General features: G+C 29.9%; 2 protein-coding genes across 2 annotated transcripts; both read left to right on the forward strand.

Moving 5' to 3' along the window:
* The first annotated feature begins 727 nt into the window (after window positions 1–727).
* On the forward strand, window positions 728–12,349 carry LOC119671734. Its single transcript, XM_038082494.1, has 7 exons — window positions 728–1,904; window positions 2,094–2,391; window positions 2,461–3,331; window positions 3,402–3,708; window positions 3,780–3,952; window positions 4,029–4,178; window positions 7,025–12,349. Exons 1-7 carry the CDS (start codon window positions 1,216–1,218, stop codon window positions 11,149–11,151), a joined length of 6,615 nt encoding a protein of 2,204 aa, XP_037938422.1. The 5' UTR covers window positions 728–1,215; the 3' UTR covers window positions 11,152–12,349.
* Window positions 12,350–22,465: 10,116 nt separating this feature from the next.
* Window positions 22,466–26,075, forward strand: LOC119671736 (scoloptoxin SSD14-like). Its single transcript, XM_038082497.1, has 7 exons — window positions 22,466–22,617; window positions 23,984–24,157; window positions 24,227–24,438; window positions 24,502–24,898; window positions 24,964–25,389; window positions 25,451–25,691; window positions 25,747–26,075. Exons 1-7 carry the CDS (start codon window positions 22,613–22,615, stop codon window positions 26,014–26,016), a joined length of 1,725 nt encoding a protein of 574 aa, XP_037938425.1. The 5' UTR covers window positions 22,466–22,612; the 3' UTR covers window positions 26,017–26,075.
* The last annotated feature ends 1,235 nt before the right edge of the window (window positions 26,076–27,310 follow it).

Below are 27,310 nucleotides of genomic sequence, written 5' to 3' on the forward strand. Positions count from 1 at the left end.
GTTCGCTTATAAATAGTAAAGTACTATTTAAGTTTATGCGTCTAAAACTTTACATAGACTAACGTGTCATGGTAAAAGGTATTTAAACTAAGAAAAACAAAACCACAAAATTTTTTCTTATTTTTATTTTTATATTTTACTCTAATCTCTAAAAATATACATTAAGTTCTTGTGTTGAGACCAGTGATTCATGATATCCAAATGTGTCGAGGAAGTGCGATTTTATAATATTATGAAATAAATTATATTAACTTAGTAAGTTTTTGGATTGGTCGCAATAAGTGCTACGTTAAATCCTTTTGACTACATAATACAAATTAATTTTGCTTACAGAATAAATCCGAAATAAAATAGAAAAATTATTGGTTTAATTATTTATTAAATTATTGGTTAAATCAACACTCATTGTGACTCGTCACAGACTGAAAAAAGTTGACTGTCCATACTTTTGTTTAATTTATGTTGAAGCTATTTGAGCCAGTGCACTTAAGCACTTTTACTCTTTCTTCAGGTATTTTTAAAACCCCTCTTTACGCCTTGACTGAATTATTGTTTATCACTTCATCAGACTAAGCAATAATTGACCTCAGGATTTAAAATCTAAAACTGCTCGTTTTAAGATACATTTTTATGAAAGTAAATTTAGTATAAAACGAATTCGTTCAAAAAAAAAGGAAATAATAAAAAGGAATGCCAACATAAAATATCATTTTATGAGCTTAAATGCACTCGAAAATGTAACTTTACAAAAAAAAAAAATACATTATTTTTTATCTTTTATTGCAGACAGAAACCAATCGTGAACGAGGGAGCTATCGTGCAACAGGCAAGGGGCGCATTTAAATCCAGACAGCTTGTCTCCACACAACACTACAGCCGTGTTATATACAAAGCACAATAAAAAAAGAAAGAAAAACAACAAATACAAATATTCTTTTAAACACATTTGCACAAAATAAAATTTTCACTCTCAAACGATATCACGGAATATAAAGCAAAACTTATCTTAAAGCTCTTAAAGCTCTCAAAGCCTCATTCCTTCGGTTGCTTAAAATCTTAAAATCTTAAAATCTTCAAATCTGCAAATCTCACTCTCATCGTTCTTCAGTCGCTCCAACTATATAAGATTCATTATTTCGTCATTTTTTCACTCTCTTGGAGTTCTAAGCTTAGAAGCTCCGACTCCGACGGGGAGTCTTGAAAAATTCGCGAAAAATGTCTGCGGATTCACCAAGACGTTCATCAGGTGCCCGTGGTTTAGCAGTGCCAGCTACAGTTCCGCCACAGGTGGTTAGTGATCGTTCGATATTAGATTCAGCAATTGGCTTTATCAATGATGTTACATTGGCACATCAACCACATACAGAGTCAAAGGATACCATCACTTGGGCGCGATTTGAATACGCAGCGGATATAAGTGATCCACGTTTTGGTGAAGATTGGGAACTGGAAGGTAATGTTGCTCCACCATTGCTATTAATACTTGGTTATGGATTAGGCGTACAGGTATGGGCTATACCAGCAAATGGTGAAGCAGTTGAGGTGCTTTCCTGGCGTCATGGTATAGTATCTGCTTTACGTGTGCTGCCAACTCCTTCTCCAACGGTAGCTATTGAAGAGCATGGTCGTGCTGATGAATATTTTGATTCGTTTGCTGATAAGCGACCACTTATCGCATTGGTGGAAGGCAGCAGTTCTAGTTCGCAACCACAATTCTGTGCTGTAAATTTTATATCACTTAAGACTGGTACACAAGAAAAGACGATCAAATTCAAGAATCCTGTGCTTGATATACTCGCCAATCGCTCCGCCATTATTATAACCCTTCACGAGCGCATTGCTGTGTTTGATGCACGTACTTTAGATGATCGCCTATCAATAACGACGTGTTATCCAAGTCCAGGGTAAGCATAATATATTATGTCTTTACAAACTTTGTTTTTAATCAAAAATGTAACCTAAATGTTCCTTATTGCTCATGCGTTGCATATTTGATGTGCCTTTGGTCATGATTAGCTCTCTTTCTAAATTAAAATCTAAATCTTATTAACCAAGTTGTGATTGTATAATGAAACAATATTTTCTCATTATAGCATAAATCCTAATCCAGTTGCGCTTGGACCACGCTGGTTGGCGTATGCCGAACAAAAGCTTTTGCATTCAAAACGTAGTGGTGGTGGTTGTGATGGAGAGGGAGTTGCTAGTTACACAGCAACTGTTTTAAATGCTGCTAAGTCCTTTGGCAAAGGTCTACGTGAATTGGGTGAACAAGTAGCAGCAGGATTCACAGGTACTGCTACCAGTGGCAGCACCTCAAAAAATAATAGTTTTGATTCAAGCAGTGGCCTTGATGGTAAACAAGCCGGAGTTATCACTATAATGGATATAAAAGTAAGTATATATTGTTTTATTTTAACTTACTTATAACTTATTTGAATTGAACGAATTTTGATTGGATAGCATCCACTACGAGACTACAGTCCCGTTTCGGGCACACCTATGTCTGGACAAGCGGGTAGCGATCCCATAGTAGCACATTTTGTTGCTCACTCAGAAGCTTTGGTTGCAATGGAATTTGATAATTCAGGCATGCTGTTGTTGACTGCTGATCGTCGTGGTCATGACTTTCATGTTTTCCGTATACAACCGCATCCGGTCGGTTCGAGTTTAGCAGCAGTACATCACCTTTATGTTTTGCATCGCGGTGATACTAGTGCTAAAGTGCAAAATGTATCGTTTTCATTAGATTCACGTTGGGTAGCAGTATCCACACTACGTGGCACAACACATGTATTTCCAATTACTCCATATGGTGGAGCGATTGGAGTACGCACACACACTTCGCTTCATGTGGTAAATAAACTATCACGTTTTCATCGTTCAGCTGGTCTATCTGGTGAAGGTCGTTCCAGTTCGCCAATTTCTCATTCAGAAAGTACAACGTTCGTGCAATCGTTACAACCGTATCATAATCCAACATTACCACCGTTTTCACGCCCTGTTGTAGTATTACCATTGACACAATTACGTCAGCCGTTTGCACTTGGCTCTCCGCCGGGCTCTGCAGCATTGGGTATAAGTGGTAAGTCTGGAAGTGGTGCTGGTACGGGTGCATCGCAGAGACAGCGATTATCCTCACTTTCTGATGACAACGGCAAACCGTTAAGTGTTTGTGCTATTTTCGCAAAATCACGTTCTTGGCTGTTAGAGCCGCCAAATGCAACCCGGGAGGCACCCCATCGTATACAACGTAAAGCTGTTGATTCGCTTTTTATTATGGCTGGACATGGTGCACTCATACAATATGATTTGGACACCAAACTTGCCTCAAGTGAGTGAACGAAAAAATATTTAAAATGCAACAATATGGAAAAAGTTTATTTTATTATTAATTTTTATAGATGTTGCCAAAGAGAAGATTTGTGATGATACGCCTATCGAACTTGAAGTTGAAGCTAAAGCTCAATGGAATCTAGGCAGACGTAAGGAAGGATCTCATGAAATAACGCCACCGCTATCTGTAGATAATTGGTTAATAAAAGACCGTAATTCTTGCATGCTTACCGATAGTACAAGACAATTTGATGATGGAGATGATCAAACTGAAAGTTGGCTCTCTCAAGTTGAAATTATTACACATGCTGGACCCCATAGACGTTTGTGGATGGGTCCACAATTCGTATTTAAAACATATAACACTCCAAGCGGGTAATTAACAAGCGAAATTATTTATAAAAGCGAATATTTTTATTTGCTTATTAAAATGTATATACTTACAGGTCTAACTTAAGCCACGTCGATGCTGAAGCAGTTGAAATTGGTATTTGTAAAACTGCTACTAGCAACACTTCTGCAACTGCAACTACTCGCGAACGTTCGAGCCCTTTAAATATGCCATTAACCGCCACAGGACGTTCAGCGGTGCCAGTGCTTATTGAATCAGGTTCATACAGTGAGTCGATAATTAACAAACCACATCGTATGATGGGAAATTAAGAATTTTTTTTTTAATTTTTGAACAATTTTAGGTAGCATAGAGCAAAGCCCAAAATTAATGGATCGTTTTCGTCACGAGCATTTGGACTCTGAATTCACGCATGGCGGTGATTCACGTTTAAAGGAAGATCTGGCGGATGCTATGCGAGAATCACCTTCAGTTTCTTCGCATAAGGATACTGGTGAGTGGTAGATTTTATAGAAAAAACTAATTATTTTTGCAACTGTGTCAAGTTTTGTTTGTGCTTTGTGATTTCTTTCATTCGTTTTTTCTTGCAACTTTTGATATGTAAAATTAATTGATTTTGTAAAAATGTTTTGTTTTGTACGTTATTTGTTTTATTTCTTTTAAAACTATATTTATTAGAAAATTTTTAAACATTCGCAATGATTTGTTAACTAAAAAAATAGTGCAAAATTGTTAGGATAAAATACCTTACTTGTTCGTATAAAAAAAAATTATCAAAAATTTATCTAATTTTTTAGATAAAAGTTTCAATAATTTTTGTCCAATATTTAGAGAATTTTGTATAAAGTACAACATTCCGTAAAAAGTTTGAAATATATTTTTTGTCTTGTTATAAAAATCCTATTTATTTTAGATATAAAATATATTCTATTCTATATTCAATATAGAATAGTTTCACTATTCCAAAAGTTTGATTTCCTAGGATTGATATCTGAGAAATGAAATGACTCAAAATGAGAAAAGCTATTAACAATACTTATGCTTCAGCTTTTAATTTCTTAATAGGTTTGTAACCATATGGTAAAAATTATTTTTAGGTGAAATATTTTTCTAGTAAATTAAATTTTATTTTTTTACAATAATTTTTATCTATCTACCAGATAGTTACTGCCTCACCTTTAGCTTTTAATCTCTTAATGGATTTTTTTATCTAATAGATAGAATTATTGTCAAACGAAGTACTTTACTATTTTTCAAATGTCTTATTTGTAAGCTTTCAAATAACAAATCTGTTAATTAATTTGTCAACTCATAGATAAAATAATTATCTCATAGATGAAATTGTAAATATTTTGTTCGTGTGAATTAGTTCTTTCTTGATTTACTTTCTGTCAGAAAAAGCTAGGTAGGTGTAAGCTAATGCTAGGAATATTAATAGCAAGCAAGCTACAGATTTAAATTCTCTTAATTGATTTTTATGAAGATTTAGAAAATAAATATTTTTTATTAGTTTATATAGAACAATTTTGTTTGTTACTTCTCTGTAAGAAAGATGATAGTTATCAATGCTAGTTACCTCAATTCAAATACAAACTAACTACTAACAATTTCATTTAAAATAATTCTTTCGGTTTTAAAGCACATATTTTCAATAATATTTTTCTGGAAATAATTGTGGATATATCAAATTTTTAGGGATTTAAGCAATATTCAATAATTTAATCAATTGGCTTGTGTAATATTAAAAATAATAATAATATTTTAAATAGTAATAATGCATGTCATATAAGAAAAAATTATTGCTTATTTGTTTTTTGTTAATATATTTATTTTTGGAATTGTTGAATGTTTATAAAAGTTTTTAAAAAATATACGATAGTTTAAAGGTCATAAGTATTCATTATTAAAGTATGAGAAATACGAGAAATCTAAAAATAAAATAAATGCAATTAAAAAAATTCTTATGCTTTCATATAATTTATATTAACTAGTTATGATAAATCCTCACTAAAAATAAGCTTTGCTTCTCATATACTGCTTATAATAATATTAAACTATATATATATTATATATCGTTCCTATTACAATCTATATACCACATTATCCATTAGCCACCAACTAATCATACAGATCTAACTATTCACTCCTCACGTGCTAATATATATGATTGCTGATTTGCTAGTTGTGGTTTGTTGAGTTTAATGCCATTTGGAAAGAACACTTATGTATCTACGTACTCTGAGTTTTGGAGCTTTTTCTCTTTTTTTTCGTTATTTTTTTTTAAGATCTAATTTTGAATTGCTAACTTCCTTTTACTTGTTGCTTGATTTTCCCCTACATTCAAAATCGTACTGTCCTTTAAGTTCTCTACTATTTTAATATACATATATCGATAAATAAAATGTTTATTTTTGATCGAGTTTATTGAAATTCTTGAAATTATGAAAGTAGCGAGAGAGAGAGAGAAAGAGAATAAGCATAAAAAGACAGATACAGAACAGAGAGCAAAAACAAATTGAGAAAATTTATTTTGCATAAGCCAAAGGCAGCTGGTTTCTTTTTTTTGTTTTTTTTTTGTTAAAGTTAGTTTAACATTTTCAATATTATAAAATTATATTAATTAAAATTTGGAAAATTGTCAAGATTTTTTAAAAATTGTTAAATATTGCATATATTTGAATATAATTGAATATTGCTTGAATGCAGCTGTACTTAACACACACACATACATTTATACTCAACCATCGTTTCGTATCGTATATTTGCAAATAAAAATGGTGCCAGTTTTGTAAATTTTTGCGTAATTATTAATTTTCGGTTTGCGTACGCTTTTTGTTAATTATTGAGTAAATTTAATTTTTTTTTTTTTTTTTTTTTTAAATCTATTCATTTTCCAACATTTTGGCATGTCTAATCGGTGCTTAAGAAATATCTTAGTTTCCGTCTGCAATCACACACATACTACTACATACACACTCTCGAGTACAAATGAAACTTGAGTTTTTTTTCTTTGCGTTGCGTTTCTTGCGTTGCGTTGCGTTGCGTTTCTTACGTTGCGTTTCAACATATTTATTTTTGATTTTTTTCCTTTTGTTAATATAATAATACGTGTTTCATTTAGAGTTTGCACTATTTTTTCGATTTAAATTAGTTGAGATTACAATGAATTAATTAATTCACAAATTAATAATAATTTTAGCTTTGAATGAAATTAATCACAAAATAGTTATAAAAAATTCAAAATTAATTTGTTCATGCCTTTGGCTTTATTGAAATGCTCTTATCTCACATTTGTTTTTTGTTTTTCTCTATTTCTTTTTCTGTCTTTTTATATTGAAGGTCGAAATAGCTCTGACGCGGCTTCCTGTGACAATGCACCATTTTATGATGCAGTTGCGGAACACGAACACTTCGATGAGGATCATGGTTTAGACCTGAACAGGCCCTCCTCGGCAGCAGCAACAGTTTTAGCGAGCATGTTACCGAATATATATTCGTATGAAACAAGTTCTAGTTACGAGTCATTGGACTCACTTAAGAAACCTTCAATAGAGAAAATTGTAAATCCTTTAGGTACCGTTACAACTATAACTTCAGGCATGACAACTGAAGTGAAAACTGACATGTTAGATGAGGTTGTGTCTCAGTTAGCAGCTGAAGAGTGTGTGATACATGAAAACTGTGATGAGTCGCTCTTTCGTCCGGTTGTTGCAATATTTTGTGATGAAAATACCAGAAAGCGTGACGAAGAAGCGGCACGCAAAAATTTGGAACTGTGCAAACCGCCAGAGGTGATAGGCAATAAGTTGATTGTACCTGTAATAGCTAAAGAAGTAGATGCAGAACTAAGTAAAAAAGAGAAACAAAAATTGGATGCTAAATCAAAAATGCAGAGACGGGAACAAGAAAAAGAATTAGCTGCACAAACTAAATGTATTGAATTATCAAGTGTGAATAAGAAAACAAATTTGAAGCAGGAAGAAGATAAACAAGAAAATGTAGAAAATATGAAAACAGTTCCCGTAAAATTGGAGAATAAAAAATTATGTGTTTCAGATAATAGAGAAGTAGAAGAGAAGAAAAAAATTGATGAGAACTTGCAAAAGAAAATAGAACTAGACAAAAAAGAAATGAAAATAGTAAAAATTGAGAAAAAGAGTGTTAATCTCAAGTGCACTGGTTCTGTACCAATATTGAAAACCAATTTATCCTGTCAAAAAGATCCAGTAGCTACAAAAACCTTTAAACCTCCAGAGCTTAAAGAAACTACGAAGAAATGCATAGAGTCAGTACCTAAGAGTAAAAATGAAAATATTTGTGTTATAACAAAACTGCCTCGAAAAAATGATAAAGTTGACACCTCAAAAGGTGATAAAAAACCTGCTTCCGAGAGCGAAATACAACTTCTGGAGAACAAGGAAAATAAAGCCGTTGAGAGTAAAAAAGTAGAAATTAGTACCACAAACGCGGAAATGAAACCAATAAGCAGTGAGGAATTACACAGTTCTAAATTAAAATCAAAGGACGTAAAGGAGGAGATAAAATGTACTTCAGGTAAAATTGAATCTGAAGAACACAATGTTGATGATATGCCGATGGATGAAGATAAAACAAAACAAACTGCCGATAATGCAATATTAAGCGCAAATATAAAAACTGCCGCAGCTGGGAATGTAGAAATTTCTAAAGCTGAAATAAAAACTAAATCCACAACTCCGAAAGCCTATCCCTGTGAGAACTCGAAAGACACCAAATTAAGCACAAAATCAACAAAATCAACACCACCACATGAAGAAGAAGCAGAAGCAAAAGCAGAATCCAAGGAATCACAAGTCAAGACCGAACAATTAAATAAGAAAAGATTAGCAGATAGTTTGATAGATTTGAAGAATACAAAAAAAGAAGTACCTGCTAAAGAAATTATAAACGTTAACAAATTGAATAAGCAGTTGAACGTAGTAAAAACTGTTGTTAGTGATAAAGTGAAAATGACAAAACCTACACTTATAGAACCTAATAAAACGAGTTGGCAAAATAAACAAAAGTCAAATGAATCCGCATCAAATTCAAAAACTAAAATTTTGGTAACTACTCAGCCAATTATCAGGAGGGTGATGAGCGCTTCAGACATGAAGCCTCCATTCGATAGATATTCCGACTGCAATGATGTATCAGATAATGAACTTGATGATTCATTGGTCTTACCTACTCCAATTTGGAAAAAACATCATTTTGTAGATGATACGGAAGAATCTTCCGATGAATCTTCATTAATACCGATAGATGAAGCCGAACTAGCCATTGCAATAAGAATGCGCGAATTAGCAGCGCTAAGTGATAATGATGATACTGATGATGATGAAGATGATATCATAGATGAAAGCGTTATAGATGATCTTTCTCCATCTGCCATAAAAGACAATGCAAATAAGGAAATATCAAAGGAAGATAAAGAAGTTACAACACTTTGTGACAAAAAAGAACCAATTACTTTAATTCTTTCAGATACATCAAAAGAATCTAAAGGAGCCATAAAGAAAGAACTTAAAGATACTGCAAATAAATCGGCTAATAAAAAAACTGAAAGTTCTACAGAGGAAGATATTGTGACTACAAGTAAGGTAGCTATATCTTATGAAAGTAAACTTTTTTCTGATAATGAAAGTATAGTGAAAAAGTCTGTTGATAAAACAGATACTACACAGTCACAAGCGAAAAAACCAACAAATGTAGGAAAAGTTAAGGTTACACCTCCTTCTTCTCCCAAAAACAAATCGAAAGACATAAAAGTAAGTGCAAAAAAAGAAGATCCAAAAATAATTACTGAGCAACCTAAACTAACACAAAATAACTCACTGAAACTAAGTAAAACTGTAACTGAAAGTGCAGAAGTACAAAGTGCACAGTCTATTGATGTCACAGATGCTTGTGTAAATTCACTCAAAATGTCTCCAGTTAAAGAGAAGACATTAAATGCTAAGCCCCAGTCTCCGAAAAAGCAACAATTAGCATCAAATACAATGAAAATAAAGGATATTTCTACTCCTCCACCCATAACTTCCCCCTGGAAGACCTTAAGTGGAGCTGATTTAATAAGCAAAAATTTATCGAGTTTTAGCAGTGCAGTCACTAATGTTGAAGATAGCTTTCCCAGTCTCGGCAAATCAAATAAAAATAAAAAAGTATGCAAATCAATTTTTAATGATTTCGAAACAGCAGTTACAGATAATTTAGGAAAACTTCTGTTAGATTTACCAACACCTGTAAAGTCATCGGACAACTTTACAGAAGCGCCACCAAAAGAAAGTAGAAAGAGAAAAAAACCTTCGTCAGTCGACTTTAAGGATTTTCCTATATTGAAGCCATTGGAATCATTATCCCCTTTACCTGCGCTAGAACCTTTAGAAATCATTTCAGGCGCTATAACCAAACAAAAGACTCTTAATGATACAAATGAATTAAAACCCTCTCTTGCTGAACAAGTCAGTCTTATTAGTTTTGAATCTCCACTTCAGGAGAATCCAGCGTTAACACGTAAAATCACGCCACCGCCACGTGGTTTCACCGAACAAAATTTAATATTTGCATTATGTGGTTCTTTGCATTATGAAAACGAAAATGGAAAATCGTCGACCGAAAAAACACATACCCCCACAGTCTCCGTGACAAGGTCAGACTCGATACATGGGGAATTCTCAAATGCTGAATATAAACCTCTAACTAAAAATGATGAGCAATATATAAGTTTAGATCAATGCTCTCAAGAAAGAAATTTGAAGAGCACAGCAATTAAAACTAACGATAATCTGACAAGTTCTCCGAATTCTTCTGCATCGGAAGAGATTATTGTGCTTGAAGAGAAAAAGATGAGTAAAAAGCAAAGACGTAAAAAACAGCAAACAGAATTACAAAAGCAAAAAGAGCAGCACAACAACAGTAGCGCTGCCGATGAGGATGAAGAATTACGTCCATTAATCAATATGTCTGATTCACATCTAGAGAACTATGTGGACACATTAGTGGCAAGCGATCACTTCGCCATGTCATCCTCACACATACCAACTACACGCACGACACAGTTACTCGATGATATTATTGGTATAAAGCAGCCTACTGCTTCTACTTCTTTATTTGCATATTCTACAACTACCGATAGTGAAGGGCCTATGCCAGCTACCACTTCCGACGATAATGTTGTGTATACTTTGCCCAGCAACACAAGTTCAATACCCAATAAGATGAAAACTAAGAAATTGGAACATAAAATAAATCTCATAGCTGCGATTGAAGCGGCAACCTCATCTTCAACTTCTTCGGCTGAAGAGAGCGGTGTTGAGAGCGGTAATATACGTGTAGGCGACTTATTATCGTTGAGTGCTACTCCGATTCTCTCTCTACCACAATCTTCAGCAGTTGCTGCGCAGCAGAGTGCAATAAAGAAGAAGACAAAACGACGCAAGAGATAAGAATTAGCGATTTGTTTGATTTGTATTTTTTGTGTGGTCATCACGTACTATTTGTATTTAATATATTTTAGTAATGGGCGTGGGCATGGGAAACCAATGTTTGCCGATGACAATAGTTTGGCCACTGCAGAAGAGTAAAACAAACATTTTAAGCTAAGATTAACGTTTGTTTTCTGTTTTATATTTTCAATAATTTACTATTTTTTTTTTCCATTATTAAATTCTGTAACTTATTTATGTTAAACTGTCAGATTTGCCAGTTTCGTTTCTCTTTTATCGATAAGTTTTCTATCGAATTTATTTTATTATTTGATTTCTTCTTATTAATATTTAATTTTTTTTTAAATATTATCACTTATATTTATTTTTAATTAAGTGCTTCATGTTACAAAAATCTTTCTCTTATTAGTCCTTCATTGGATTTTTCTCTCCGTTTCCACCTAGATCCCTTACCATTTTTTCCAGAATTAGTAGATTACAAGTTTATTATTGGAACTAAATTATACGTTTTGGCCAAAAACAAACTTATGTGTGACAGTCAATCAATAGTGTGAGCACTCGAGATATTTATATATATAGAATGAAGTTCTTCTCTTTATATCGTAGCTCATATATTGCTCATTGTCACATATATTATAGTTAAAAAAATACAAATTCAAACAAATCCATTGGAAAAGATAAATTTGTGAGAACAAATTTTTTTAAAAAAAATAATTTTTATAAATTATCAAGAGAATGGCATAAATGTTATATAAAATTAAATTAACAATCATGTATTGTAATTAAGATCGTTTGGAATATTTCACTTAACAAAGCCGTGTTCACTAACACGGATTATATAATTCAAGTAGAATTGTGACTATATCTGTTCAACATAAAGTACTATTATTTTTTTTTCTCTACAAATTCAAAACTCATACTCCATTTTTTTCGAATTTCAGTAACCTTTGCTGATAAAAGCGTTTATTTTATCATCCGATTTCAAACTAATACATATTAGTTGCATTAGTTGAAAGGGTCTTGATCGTATTAACTATTTGATCATATCTACGCACTACAAAAGATTTATATTAATTGGAAGAATCTAAAAAATAGTGTACATTTGGGGTCATCTGAGATCCTACAATAATATTTCTAACATTTATTATACTTGCGATCAACATTGACTAAAATCTATTTATAAATAAAAATATCTATAAATAAAAATATCTAGTATAAGAATGCGCAGTCTTGCTGTTCTACGAATTTAAATTCAATAAGCTATATAAAAAGTTATAATGTAAAGAAATATGATCAGAAGATAATTACGTTTTTTTTTGCTTCAACTTTTTAAAATAAGTGATAGTGTTTTTATACAGTATGAGAACGCTGTAATATTTTTATAATATTGCAAATAATTTTTATTCAAATAAAATATCTATATTCGCCCAATAAAAATCCTTTCTCACCGTTGTAATAGCCTGCCTGTCTCATCTCTCTTATCTGTCTAGTCACAGTTCTACCGGGCATCTTCTTTGGCATATTCCATATAGACATTTATTTATATATAAATGTAAAATTACATTAATACACTTGCAATAAATCTAATATTTATTATATTGTAATAGCTTACATATATTGATAAAAAAAAATAATTATTAAAAAAAGAACTGTAAAAAATGACAAAAGCTTATATTTATGTATACATTTACATTTAACTTAATTTTAAGCTTTATTTATATACAAAATAATATAAATCTAAGCACTACTGTAAATTTAAATTAATTGCAGATTTTATTTAATTATTATTTATATATATATTTAAAAATTTAGCAGTTGGTTGTTGTTGTTGCATAAAATAGATTTTAATAATAAAAATATTTATCAAAAAATTTTGCATTGTCTTTATATGCAAATAATTAAAGACAATTCATATATACATATATACACTATATATATTTATGTAAGAAATTTAAAAATTAAAAAAAAAGTGATAAGAAAGTACATGAACAGACACTAATTATGAGATTATGTTTTCTATATTATTATACTTATTATTATTTTGTATTTAGTTATAATTTAATATAAAATATTTTATATTATTTTCTCATAACATTGTTTATAAAACTCAAGAAGTTGGTACTTGATCAGCCTTTCCATTTTTCATCAATAGCAAAGACCTCAGCCTTTACTTGAAAAAAAATTTTCTTTTTTGCTTTTTTTATTTATTTAAATAAATTTTGATATAATTTAAATTAAAACAACAACCAAAAAGCTTTTCAATAAAAACATTTACTGTTTTTTTATATTAAAAGTTATGAGCTTAAAATTTTTTATTTTTAATTAAGAAATGTTTTATTTAATGATTGTTATTTACATAAAGAAATTATTGCAATGTTTATAACTATATAATTATTATTAATATTACTTTTAATTTGAATTTTCAAACAACTTTTAATTAAACTAATTTAATTTGTTTTTTATATTAAATTAAATGTATTACTTTCTCTCACTCACATTTCAATTATTTATATATAAAAATATTTACAAATTAATTTATTTATTATTTAAATGTAGTTAGTTACAGATATATAATATTTTTATTCTCATTATTTTCGTTATTGAAAGTTTTTCAAATGCAACAAAAATTTTAAAATTATGCAGTATTTATTAATCTAATCTATAATTGCAACCAAAAAAAATATGAGAAAAATTAAAAATGTATAAAAAATTAAAAACTAGTTAAAATATACAAAAAAAAATGGTCTCTAATGTTTTAAGTAATAAGAATTATGTATATAAAACATTACAAAAAAAAAAACTAGAAAAAAAATTACTAAATATGAAAGAAATTAAAACAAAAATATTGATATTAAATACAAAAAATTTAAAAAAAAATGCAAAACCTAAAAAAAAATAAATAAAAATTTCAATAAAAACTAGTAAAAAATAAAAAAAGAATTTTTAAATTTAAAATATAAGATAGAACTTATCCAGCAATTGAAAAGTAAACTGGTATTATTTACGAGTACATTGTGTGGAGCTCTGGGAGCAAGTCCCATTTCCTGTCTATAAATTAGTATTATAAAAAAAATTGAAAAATTTAATACTCCTGTGAGTAGTCACACGTATCTGATAAAGGTTTGTATAGAAAGGGAAGGAAACATTATATTCCTGTTATGAAGGTAGATATTGAGAGGTAGATTTATTCTAAGATATATAAATATATATTTATTAATTTTAAAGCATTCTGTATGATATTTTGTTATGTACTCAAATGAAGGACTTCAACGTCGTTCAACTTTTTGTTATATCATATATACATAGCATATATTATAATAATATTAATATATCTAAACGTTATTATCATATATATTTTTTTTGTCCTTTCAGGATTTAATTTTAATAGCAGCAAAAGTGTTGACATCGTCGATTATAAAAGTAAGAGCAACAATACGAATGCAAAAATTACTAAGCCATTTAAACAACAATCATTAGAGGAAAGCCTAAAGAATACCACATCTGCAGTGGTCCTTAACAATAAATTAAATAACAGCACGATTAAGACAACGGAAAAATCTAAAGATGACGTTTTAATAGATGAACATTCGACCATTGTTAATATTGATATATTTGATGACCAACTAAGCACGAGCAGCATAAGCACACACAGTCGAGTTTCGGCCACTTCTACTCCTCCACCTAGTTTGGGATTTAACGGTGTCATCGATACTAATTTAATGCATTTTCCAGCGGGCAGTGTTGATGATGTTAGCGCCAGCGGTAGTGTTAACGTCAGTGTCGGTGACCGTGACCGTGATGGTGATGGTGACGGTGTCGCTGGAAATAATGAAGACAGCGATGAGGGTATTGCCATCGGTGTCAGTGGTGCTACGGACAGTTTGTGAGAGTTACTGAAAAATCCTTCGCGAGTAAGGACAACAGTGTTAAGAAAAAATTTCTATTTAAATAGATTCTATAAAAATATTTTTAATAATTCAACCAAATAGTTTAAGTTGAAATTTAATTATAATCTGCTACTAAATTGAGGGCATCATAAATGCGAAGAAAGTTAGGAGTTTTAATATAAATTATAAATATGACTTAAAATACTATTTTTAGTAAAGCTATAAGCAGATTTATGTATATATAATTTACATAAAATTTCTATACATATATATAATAGATACCTATATATAATATTATTTTTAGGCAGCATTTTGTAGACTTTCCCATTAATTATAAATACGTATAATAGGGTTTTATTATTTTTTTTTTTTTTGCATATTTAAAAAATTATTTAAATTTGAGAAGTTTTACACATTGGCTTAACTGGGTTAATTAAAAACTATATTCATTCTCAATATTAAGTTTTAAAATTTAATTTTGGCTAATTAATTGTAATTAATTTTAGTTAATATTCATATTTTAACTCGTAACAATATGATTTTAAAGATGTTGTATTCGTTATGGATTGTTTGATCAAGATGTATCTTATTATACGAAGGCAGTTTGATAAGTCACTGACTTTTTGAATTTCCCGCGCAATTACTGCAAATGCAATAGTGCAGATGTCAGCTGTAATCTACCAGTGGGCAACTTTTTAATTTTGAGCAAGCTACGTCGTTCAGTTGGTGTTTGATGGCCGTTCAAAGCAGACAACCTCGTGAATTTTTACGATATTAGAAAAAAGTGAATTTCGTGTGATGGTCAAAATCCACGAATTGGGATACGAACTGCTACCCCATCCAGCATATTCTCCAGATTTAGCCCCCTGCGACTATTTTCTGTTTCCAAACCTAAAGAAATGGCTGGGCGGTAAGAGATTTCGAATGAGAAGAAGTCATTACCGAAACAAACGCGTATTTTGAGAGCTTTGAGAAAACTTATTATTTGGAGGGAATAAGAAAATTAGAAAAACGCTGGACTAAATGTATTGAGCTAAAAGTTGACAATATAGAAAAATAAAGTGTTTATTTGCCGAAAAAAATTTGTTTTATTCAAAAAGTCATTGACTTATCAAACCGCCCTCGTACCTTCCCTATAGCTTACTATAAAAAAGGTATTTGTTAAATATGGGTTGTTTTAAAAATTATTTATAAATCCTAATTATATTTCTTTGATATTTATTTTTATCCGTTATAATTTAATTGTATAAGCAGGGGTTTCTCCATTCACCATATTAAGATAATCGATTTTCAATAAATGCTCTGGGGTAACTGGTATTCTTTATATCCTTTAGAATGATACACGTTCGTACAGAACTTCTTTTTATAGTTGACAAGTTGGTTTATCAATTTTTAAGCATATTTAATTACTTCAATTAATTATATGCTTTTAGATTGGAAATTAAATTTTATGAGATAATTTTATTGGGTTTGGTATTCCAGCCAAAATGTTTCTATAAGTAATATGATGAAATGTCAACGTAATTTACAATCCTAATGTTACTGTGGATATTAACTGAACTTTTGGTTTTTTAGAATAATATAGGGTTTATTAATTTTTAAATAATTTTTAGTTATTCAAATATTGTGAACGATTTATGTTAGATACAAAATTAGATAAAATTACCTATCGGAAGACGTAGCTATCTCGTATTCATTAAATATGTTATTAATCTTTATTCTTATATTTTTTAAGACATTTTTTATTTTTGAATCCTTTGATGAATATTCATATAGATTAAAATAAATTAAAAAAACTGTTAGATACGTTAGAAAATCATTTAACAATTAACAAAAAAAACCTAAGTAGTAGGTAAGAAATTTTCTTGATTCCTAAAGTCTGTGTGTAGCTTTCCACGGATGAGGTATCCATTATCCAATAACAAGTTCATACATGTATATTATATATAACATTCATAAATATAGCAAAATCTGAAATAATGTCTTAATTTATATTTTGTTTTTTTTTTAAAATTTTTTTTTAATATAGTTCCATTAATATATTTCTAATTGATGTAGTTAATAATAAGATCTTATGATGTGATTTTTTTAAAACTTTAAATTTAATGTGTGTATTATTTATCTGATATATGACAAAGTTTTACATACATTGTGTTTAACATTGCAAAAGTTTAAAAAGTTTAATAGTTAATTTAAGATAACTTAATTTGCTTATTATTTAGCAACGATCTCCTAAACAATATATGAACAAAAACATATTAAATTTATGGTTTTATTATATAATCAAGTATTCAAAATCTTCCCAATTTTTAGTCGAATTTCAATAAATTTCCATATATAGAGACATAATATAATACATTTTAATATGATATTAAATATTAAATAGTATTCAAAACAAAAACAATTTTTTTTCTAGTCTCAGTAATAGAGCTAATCACGTTTAATCGGGATAAAAACAGTGACCTGTCTTTTCTTTATCATTCCCAATCATTATAGTACATTATAAACGAGGTACTACTGTATCTCATATTGAATATGGGTGGGATGAAATCTTCAGTTTATAATTTGATTTTTTCTCCTACTGTATGCAATGTTAAACATAATAATATATTGCTATATAACGAAAGAAATTGAATAAAAATTAAACAAAAATATTTAAAATAATTAAACTGAAATTTTTTAACCTCAGCGAAATGCCGTGATATTTAAAATAAATAAAAATTATGAAAGTTTAATTCAAATTAAAAAATATTGATGTTTTTTTTATACTGATTTTACAAAAAAAAATTAAATAAATTAAGTATTTTAGTTTAAGCAATAAATAAAGAAAAAAATAAGATAAAATTAGTTAAAATTTTCTAAATAATTTATAAAAACTTATTTTTATAATTTAAATAAATTAATTAAAGTAAAAATTTATGCAAACAATAGATAAATTATTATTAATTTATTAGTAACAAATTGTTTTTTCTAAAGTTATTTTAATTATTACAATTATTATAACAAAAAGATTAATTTTTATAGAATTTAATTTTTGTTAATAATTATTTTACTAAACATTATAATTATAAAATTGTGTCAAAATTCATTCCAAAAGATAAATTGCAGTAAAAACAGATAAAAATATTTTTAATCATGCATTGTAAATAAACATTAAAAAAAGTAGAAAGAAAGAAAGAAAGAAATTAAGTGGAAATACCTAAACTGAAATGAATAGAAAAAGAATAAAATAACCAAAAAAATCACATATCCAAATTTAAAAGTCAGAATAAAATGTAATAAAATTTCATTGTATACATTCAGGTGCTCAAACCATAAAAAAAATGTTTATTTACATACTTAAAATGTTAAAAACGCAATAAGTAAATAAATCACATTTAACATAGAAATAAATACAATAGTTTTAAATTTAAGCGTTAATCTTAAATATACAACAAAAAACAAAAACAAAAACTAAAATATATATAAAATGAATTAATATATAAAAAAGATTCGTAGGCTAAATTGTAATATTTTTATACTGGCTTCTGTGAATGATATTCAAATAGTGATGATATATATATATATATACACATATGCTTATGAGGAAAATGCTAATTTTGTTATGTATGTCAGCCTAGTTATAGAAATCGAACTAAACTTTTTATATTTTTTAATAACTTAAACAAAAATTAAGAAATTATGTATAAAATACTTTCATATACACTATACTATATATGTATACATATATATTATAACGTATCTTACGACAAGTATCTGCATATGAACATACGTGTGTAATTTTCAAAATATTTTAATTTCATTTATGTATCTAATGCTTTTACATAAAAGAAACTTATATATATATATAAACGTATATGTAAAAATGAATATTTAAACTGAAAGGGAAAACTTAATTACATTTAAAGTGTCATATTTTTTAGAAAAATCAAACTTACAACAAATTTCTATTATGTCTGGTGATATGAATGCGAAATTCATTTAAAAAATACAAAAAAAAAGTTATATATATCTATACGAAATTAAATATATACTAAATAATAGTATCAAACAAAAAAAAAAGTAATAAATTTATAAAATATTTATATTATTTTATGCATGAAATAAATTTGGAGCTGATGAGAAACAAGACAAAGGAAACGTTTTTTTTATAAATTTTTTTTTTTGTGCTATGGTTGAGAACTTAATTTTCTATTGTAGAGCAGCGACGACTATAATTATTCTGGGTCTGGCCAAAATACCCGTCATTTCAGCGTTCTTTTTTTTTATCTCATGTGCTTCTCTGTTGTGTTTATCGTGGTTTAACGGTACCATATAAAATAAAGTGATGTTCTTACGGCAGAATTAAGTCCTCCAACAAGTCCTCCAGAACTTAATTTTCTATTGTAGAGCTGCGACGACTATAATTATTCTGGGTCTGGCCGAAATATCTGTCATTTCAGCGTTCTTTATTTTATCTTATGTGCTTCTCGGTTGTCTTTATCGCCATTCAACTGTACCATGTAAATAAAGTGTTGTTCTTACGGCAGAATTAAGTCCTCCAATAGGTAGTTACTTAAGCACAACTTAATTAAACGATCACCATTATATTATGTCCTGGTTATGTCAATATGCTGATGTTATTGCTTCCCACTTTTTTATTAAAACCACCAATAATGTAAAGAAGTTTCAGTTTTGCATGCTATCTATACTACCTTGAAGCAGGATTTATAAGTCCTCTTTAAAACCTTACCCTGTTAGTGCGATTGTGGCGGTTGAAATTTCAAATGAAATCATTCGCCTATCAGTTGATCTGAGACTGGTTTCCATTACTGATTGTTTTGTTTTTCGGAAAAATGAAAATCCCACAACGTTAATATGATTTCGTAGGTTTCTGTTATAGATGAAAGAGTATCCTGATTATATCTTTTGATCGCTTGTTTTCTGCTTACAAAAAGATTATGCAAAAGTTGTTATACTGAAGATAAGGTGGAGTTCATCAATCATTGTCAGTGTCTCTGTAACTTTATTATCTGGAAGACGTAATAAAGGTAGGCTTAACCAATCTCTCTAACTTCAACTAGAAGACCAAATGTTTAAGGAAAACAGCACTTAGTTTGGTACGCCGCAATGGCCATTTGTTGGCATTACAAGAGACAGTAGATGTTTCCAAATTGGATGACTGATATATTAAAAAGTATCATCTTAGCTTATGTATGCTGAGAGATCTTTTTCGTTAAATTAAAAGCACACAAAATGGCAAAATGATGGAAATTTTCATTGACGAAAATGGTTACGCGGTTAAATCTTTATTCATATTGACAAATAGTTTTCAAATTATGTTTTTTATTAGAAAATATTATCATTTCAAATTATGTCATTTTAAGAAAATGCTTTTCAGGCGTGAACAAATGTTCTGTCAAGAAAATATGGAAAATCGAAAAAAAACAGAATTACTATATGGCTGTGTGAAGTTGTCGCCTGTATTAGGCTAGAACACCTGCGGTATCTGCAGTATCTAAAAAATGGTTTAGATCTAATCAGAAAAATAGAAGACAGAGAAAGCCTGCTTCGTCCTTAACAACAAAGTATCTTTCATTGATTTTAAATAAGTTTTGAAAAGAAATGTTTGTTTGACGTAACTGCGATTCGATAAATATATTATATCTGGAAATTAGAAAAAGAAATCTATTATTTTTTACCTATTTGTCATTGGATTTATGGAAGTTGATGACTAATTTATGAAAGCTCTTATATTTTGCCCTCTGTACTTTGAATTGAAGTTCTTAAAATGATGTCAGTGTTTTTAAAATAATACGAGCTGCTTCAGTATTACAAAAGATTCGAATTTAATCTATCACACCGAAATGGAGGGAACAGAACTGTACATATAGGCGTATTATATGGTATATAAAGAATGAAGATTAGCAAAAGATTAGGCGACCTTAACTTCTTCATTTTATCTTTAATAGAATTTTTGATAAATAAATAAATAAAAATATTTAAATTTAAAAACGTGTTTATTAGCGGCGAAAATGAAAAGAATATTTTGCAATTCTTAAATAATATTCTCGCTGGGGAAATCACAAATTAAAGCTTTTATTGTCTACAATATTTGTTTATATTTTTAAAGAAATGTACAGAAATTATTAAATAAAATAAAAAATATATAAATTAAATAATAAATCAGTTTTTATTGTAATTTATATTAAAATTGATCTACATTTTTTAGTTTTAGCTCGTAACGATTAATACTCTTGCAATAGCAATAAACGCATAGCATTACCTTCATTGCCTTCAATCCTGATTTTTCGCCATATCTACACCTGCCCCACATCATTATCATATAACAATATCATATACAAATATAATCAGTTTTCTTCGTCCGTAACCCTATACTCTATACTTTATGAACGGGTAGATGGATCTGGTCCCGTTTCAATAGCTATTCAATAGCTATATAAGTTAGATGAATATCCGATTTATTAGATTTTTAATTTGTAAATGATATTTTGACTAACTTACTAGATTTATAGAACGGGTCTGTAAAAATAGCTAAATAATGGGGAAATAAGTTTTGTTCAACCCAATAAAAATTTATTTAGATTTTTTTGTTATATATCTTTATTTACATTATTTCAATTTATGAATAAAATAGTCCACTATAATATTTTATTAGTTGTCATATCTGTTATACAATATATATATATGTATACTTATTTGGTTTATTCTGGTTTAAGTGCTATTAGTTTTGAGGTCTTAGTTTGTCTAAGAGGGATTAGTTTTGAGGTCTTAGTTTGTCTAAGAGGGATAAAAAGTTTCTAGAACGTGTCAGTTACATTATAGTATCCAGTAAGTCGTATCTTTACTCTTTCCGACCGTGCTTAGCACATAGTAATATATATTTAAAAATTTTACTCTCGGGTCAGTTCAGAGTTTTTCTAAAAGTTATAGATCCCTTACTAAAATTTAGTATTAGTTTAGTGCACGTACGGTAAAGAGACGTCAGTGCTCAAATATATTAAAACCAGAACTGGTATTGAAATTGTTTACAATAACTTAACATATAATTAAATATTTCTCTAGGATCCTTTAAAGATTATTTCCAAGTGTATAATAACTATTTTCAACAGCGAATTATAGACATAAGTTCTATCGCTAACTGCCTCAATTATTATTAGAAATTACTTTATTTTATTACTATTTTACCTAAAGGTCTTCATTTTACTGTTGCTAAACTTAGAGATATCATATATTATCTATTTTCTAATCACATTTTATCTTATTTATTAATAAAAATATATTTTAACCATTTAAATAATCTACGTAATTAAATTAAATTAAATTATTTATCTTTAAAGCTTTCTTTATTCGAAGATATGGAAAGCATTGACCAATACAATAAATACTCAGACTGTAGACTTAATCCGTCAGTTGAAGAAGAATATTCGCCTTAGTTTTTACTCTTGCAACGGTTCGAATTGTGTCGGGAAAATAAATATTTGGGGACTTACCCAAATTCATTAAAATCACTTATACCGATTTATAACGATTAACTTTTGCTGAAAGTCCTTTGATCCTTTAAGTCAGCAATAATGGCGTAAGTGAATTTTGAAGTGATTTAGTGATGTGATGACATGAGCTTTAAATAATATATCACACTAAAATTATATATAGTTTTGGGTGTATATATAAATTTAGAATTATGTTAATAAATTCAAAAGTTATTAAACAATGTGAAGTTATTACTGTTCGGAACTATTCTAAAAAAATGTCCAAGGTTCATACAAAATCTGTGTTTAATATCTATATTCTGTGTAAAAAGTATCTAGGATTATTATATAAATTCAAAAAAAAAAAAAAATTCATGAGTCAATTGAAATTTATGTGGCCAACTTTGGCAGCACTAACTTAATCCCAGCTGGTATCGTAGCAAACATCAATTATAAAAAATTGCGAAATTACTGAATTTAACCTAATCCAGGGCTTCCTTTCTGTTTTCATAGGGGGATACTTCATATAATGGGTTCCCAGCCTAAAACATAACCTCTTATGTCCATGACAAAGGTTTCGTTATACACATTAGATCATTACTCATGAATGATTGTAGTTATCCAGAGGGGGCCAATTTGGAACAATCAGTAACAAGGATCATGTTGGGACTTACCAGGTTATTGTTTTGTTTTTTAATCTTACTCCTTCTCCAGGTATACATTTGAGTTTCTTTCAACGACGAGAACAAAATTTCTAATATGTCTGCATCTGAAATTAGTAGAGAAAAATATTAGAAGCACAGAAATAGAAATTGCCAACTTTAATTTTTTGTTTTTAAGACATTCCTCCATGAATTAATTAGCAGGAAAGCTCTATATTGATAAAAACTAAACTAGGAAATATGCTCGCTGCCTATCATAAATCCCTGTGGTAAGGACCTGACATAACCCCAGAAAGTATATAAAAAACTATTATATATATTGCAAAATACTGTAAGTCAGTTGACAGAATGAACCAAAACAATCCAAAAATAAGAAATTTGACTTCATCAGATATGTGTTTCGTCCTGTTATTGTCGTAGTTGTTCAATTATGAAAATAAACTTTCCAAGAAAAGTAGGCGAATTTTTTTTCTTATTTTTAAGAGAAAAATGGAATTTCTCCAACAAAATCTGTTGAAAAAATTCAACCTTTCAATAAAGAACGCTTCGTACTGGTCGATTGGGACGACCTAATGATACCTTCAGAAAAGTCATCATTACTTAATAATTCAAAGCAAGTATATCCATATAATCAGTCTTCAGAAATAAAATTATTTTGTTGGCATATCATTGAAAAAAAAAAAAAAAGTTTTAAATAATTTTTTTTTTGTTTTTTCTAAATTAAATTACAAATGAAATGTTTCGATTTACCCGCAAATATGTCAAAATTTTCAGTATGAAAAGTATCCGCTAAAACAATTTATTTTTGCAGTAACTGTTTTAAGAAAAACGCAATTTGGGTTTGGATTTTATTAGCCGCGGCGGTCGTGGGAATTATTGTGGGTCTTATATATGGCTTAGCCCCCAATAATAACGAGGACGACGCCTACAAACCAGGAGTTGGTGCTATTGCTTCCAATGGCGTAGATTGTGCTAATATTGGCGGGTAGGATACGATGAAAATCACTTATTTAGTGTCGACTTGCTTTTTACCATTCAAACCTCTTTTTATTAGTAATATATTGCGACAAGGCGGTTCTGCAGTTGATGCCGCGATTGCAACATTGCTCTGCGAAGGTGTATTACTACCCCATAGTTTGGGAATTGGTGGTGGCTTTATAGCAACGATATACACTAAACACACTGGAAAAATAGAGACGCTTGTTGCACGCGAGACAGCACCAGCGGCCGCAACTGAAACCATGTTCGTCGACAAGGAAATTACGGGTACCGATAAAACGACTTCTTTAATTAATAACGAATAACATTGAATACATCGAAATATTTTAGGCGCATTATCTGCTGGAGTTCCTACAGAAATATTTGGTTACTGGCGTCTGCATGAAAGATACGGTGTGCTTCCATGGAAGACACTATTTGAACCAACAATTGAATTGTGTAGGAAGGGCCATACAGTCTCAAAACAATTAGCAAATGTGCTTCAACAACATGAAGAACGCATACGCAAAGAACCATCTATGGCAGAAATATTCATTAATCCCGCAGATAATCAAGTATATAAAGAAGGTGACACAATGTACCGCCCAAGATTGGGAGACACTTTAGAAGCCATTGCAGTTGAAGGACCGCAAACAATTTATGGAGGTGGACGTATTGGCAGACTATTAGTAGACGATATACAAAGCATGGGTGGCATTATAACTGAAGCAGATCTACAAACTTATGAGTACGATGTATTATATATTATATTTTCAATATTAATTAATCTTTTTATTCATGATTTTCTTATAGACCACGTTGGGAACAACCAATTGTTACAAACTTTTCTAATGGCTACACATTGCACACATCACCTTTACCTTCAAGTGGTGCGGTATTATCATTTATATTAAGTGTTATGGAACCGTGGACAGCTAAAGATATAGGTGAAGAGGTCTACTGGCATCGAGTTGTAGAAACTTTTAAGCACGCCTACGGTCATCGAACGAATTTGGGAGATATTCGTTTTAACCCCGAAGTAGCTGAAATTTATAACCAACTGCTTGATCCCCACTTTGCAGCGGAGATCCGGGCTCTTATTAAAGATGATATTACATTCGAAGACATGGCATATTATGGTGCTAACTTCACAAATGTAGAAGATCATGGAACAGCTAATTTAGCCGTGCTAGCACAAAATGGCGATGCTATTACAATTACCAGTACAATTAATAGTCAGTAAGTGTTGCAATGTTATATTGTCTTGAATTATTTTATTTTAACTAAATGGCATTTTTAGTCTTGGTGCTAAAGTTCGTTCCAGACGTACTGGCATAATTCTAAACGATGAAATGGATGACTTCTCCACTCCAGGCGTTGTTAATTTTTACGGCATACCCGCATCGCCAGCAAATTACATTAAACCAGGTAAAATTCCCATGTCATCAACTTGCCCCAGTATCGTACTAGACAAGGACGGAAATTTACAACTCTTGATTGGCGGAGCCGGAGGTGCAAAAATCACAACATCAGTGGCACAAGTAAGCTAAATACCCTTGTCTGTCTTAATTTCACTATAGATTCCGAATTTTTTAGACTATTCTCCGTTACTTTATGCTGAATCAATCAACTGATGAATCTGTACACGCTGGACGTGTTCATCATCAGTTGGCACCAATGGCAGTGGATATCGAACCAGATGTACCACAATCCACAAGGGACTATTTACTAAAGGTTGGTCATCATCTCAACTACTTACTACCTGACAAAGCATATTCAGCATTGACTGCAATCGGTCTTAAATCAGGAAAAACGGAACCAGTTTGTGATCGTCGCCGTCCTGGTAGCACAATTCTTGTAACTTAATATAATTATAAGACAGGTTTTCATTAATTTAAAATTTAATATTATCATTTAATAAACAATACCTATCAAATTGTTGTTGTATTAAAATACATAATCTTTTGCGTTTCTTCATTCATTTTTAAAAATTCAGTGATACATTACTGCCTTTGATTATTCTTTCTATATCTATGCCAGATATAAATGTTAATGCTGAAAAGAAATACTCTCGAATTCGTTTAGAGTAAATGAGACAACTCTTTACTTTAGATCGTCTGTTATATTTATATTCTGCAGTATTGCAAAGAAGATTAATATGTTTGGGGTCCCACAATTTGGGAAGGTAAAATAAAGATTCTTGGAATAAAACTTCAAGCTCTCCTCAAATACTTTTAAAACGTTAAAATCCTATAAGAAGACTACTGCATACCTCTGTAGAGGTCTTGCTTCATCTGGTATCGTTAAAGACCAAAACCATTATGCATAACCTAAGATATACAATAATATGTATAAACCCATTCGTTTTAGATATGTTATGCCAGTAAGTTTTAGTTGATCTTAACATGTATATTGAATCTCTCCGACAAATCTATAAATTTTTCTATATTGAGATCTATATATGACGCAGAGAATGACATATAGATAAATCAGAATATAACATTCTTTACTGCTTTAAAGAGTGAAGCAATTCTGGGACCAGAAAAAAATTTTCAATAAAACAAAATATATTTTTTGATCAGTTTTGGTTGGATAGGTTTAAAATATGAATAAAACTATTTTTTTTTTTGTTGCTAGAGCTCGACAGTTTTCCGTTCCTAAAACAGACTAGTTGGATTGTCTTTTCAGTGTTTATGATCATGACATCCTTCATATTTTGCTTAATAACTATCTCTTTTATGTTAGTTTTGGCGATGTCACCATTTAACTCTACCGTTAATGGCTGAACACTTGGATGACGACAGGATGGAGTGAAGTTGACATGTAGTTGACCGTATGCAGTTTTTACCGAATTCAATATATATAGTGTGTTTTTTGATCATAAGTGGTAGCGAAGGATGTTTTCAGAAAATATTGAGAGCAATTGGAATATTAAGAATTCAGTTATACAAGATCTTTTAAGCTAATTCTAGAATAAACCTTTGCAGCCTTTGCATGGTTTATATAAACAAAATGTGACTTTATTTTTTTCATTTTTAAATTTTAAACATTTCTGCTTTAGAATATTTTAAATAGACTCGTTAAGAATCTTTTTGGAAAAACCGGTACTGCTAATTCGCAACTTTCTCTAATCGTTCTTAAAACGGCTTCGCCTTGAAAT

This window comes from Teleopsis dalmanni, chromosome 1 (assembly GCF_002237135.1).
Source record: "Teleopsis dalmanni isolate 2A chromosome 1, ASM223713v2, whole genome shotgun sequence".
Taxonomy (NCBI): domain Eukaryota; kingdom Metazoa; phylum Arthropoda; class Insecta; order Diptera; family Diopsidae; genus Teleopsis; species Teleopsis dalmanni.

Excerpts from the sequence above, each read along its gene's own strand:
- LOC119671736 (XM_038082497.1), top strand. Across the intron at positions 24,439-24,501 it reads CGTCGACAAGGAAATTACGG|GCGCATTATCTGCTGGAGTT; the intron begins GTACCGATAAAA and ends GAAATATTTTAG. Across the intron at positions 25,390-25,450 it reads ACCAGTACAATTAATAGTCA|TCTTGGTGCTAAAGTTCGTT; the intron begins GTAAGTGTTGCA and ends TGGCATTTTTAG.
- LOC119671734 (XM_038082494.1), top strand. The coding sequence starts at position 1,216 with ATGTCTGCGGATTCACCAAGACGTTCATCAGGTGCCCGTGGTTTAGCA. Across the intron at positions 2,392-2,460 it reads TCACTATAATGGATATAAAA|CATCCACTACGAGACTACAG; the intron begins GTAAGTATATAT and ends TTGATTGGATAG. Across the intron at positions 3,953-4,028 it reads TATTGAATCAGGTTCATACA|GTAGCATAGAGCAAAGCCCA; the intron begins GTGAGTCGATAA and ends GAACAATTTTAG.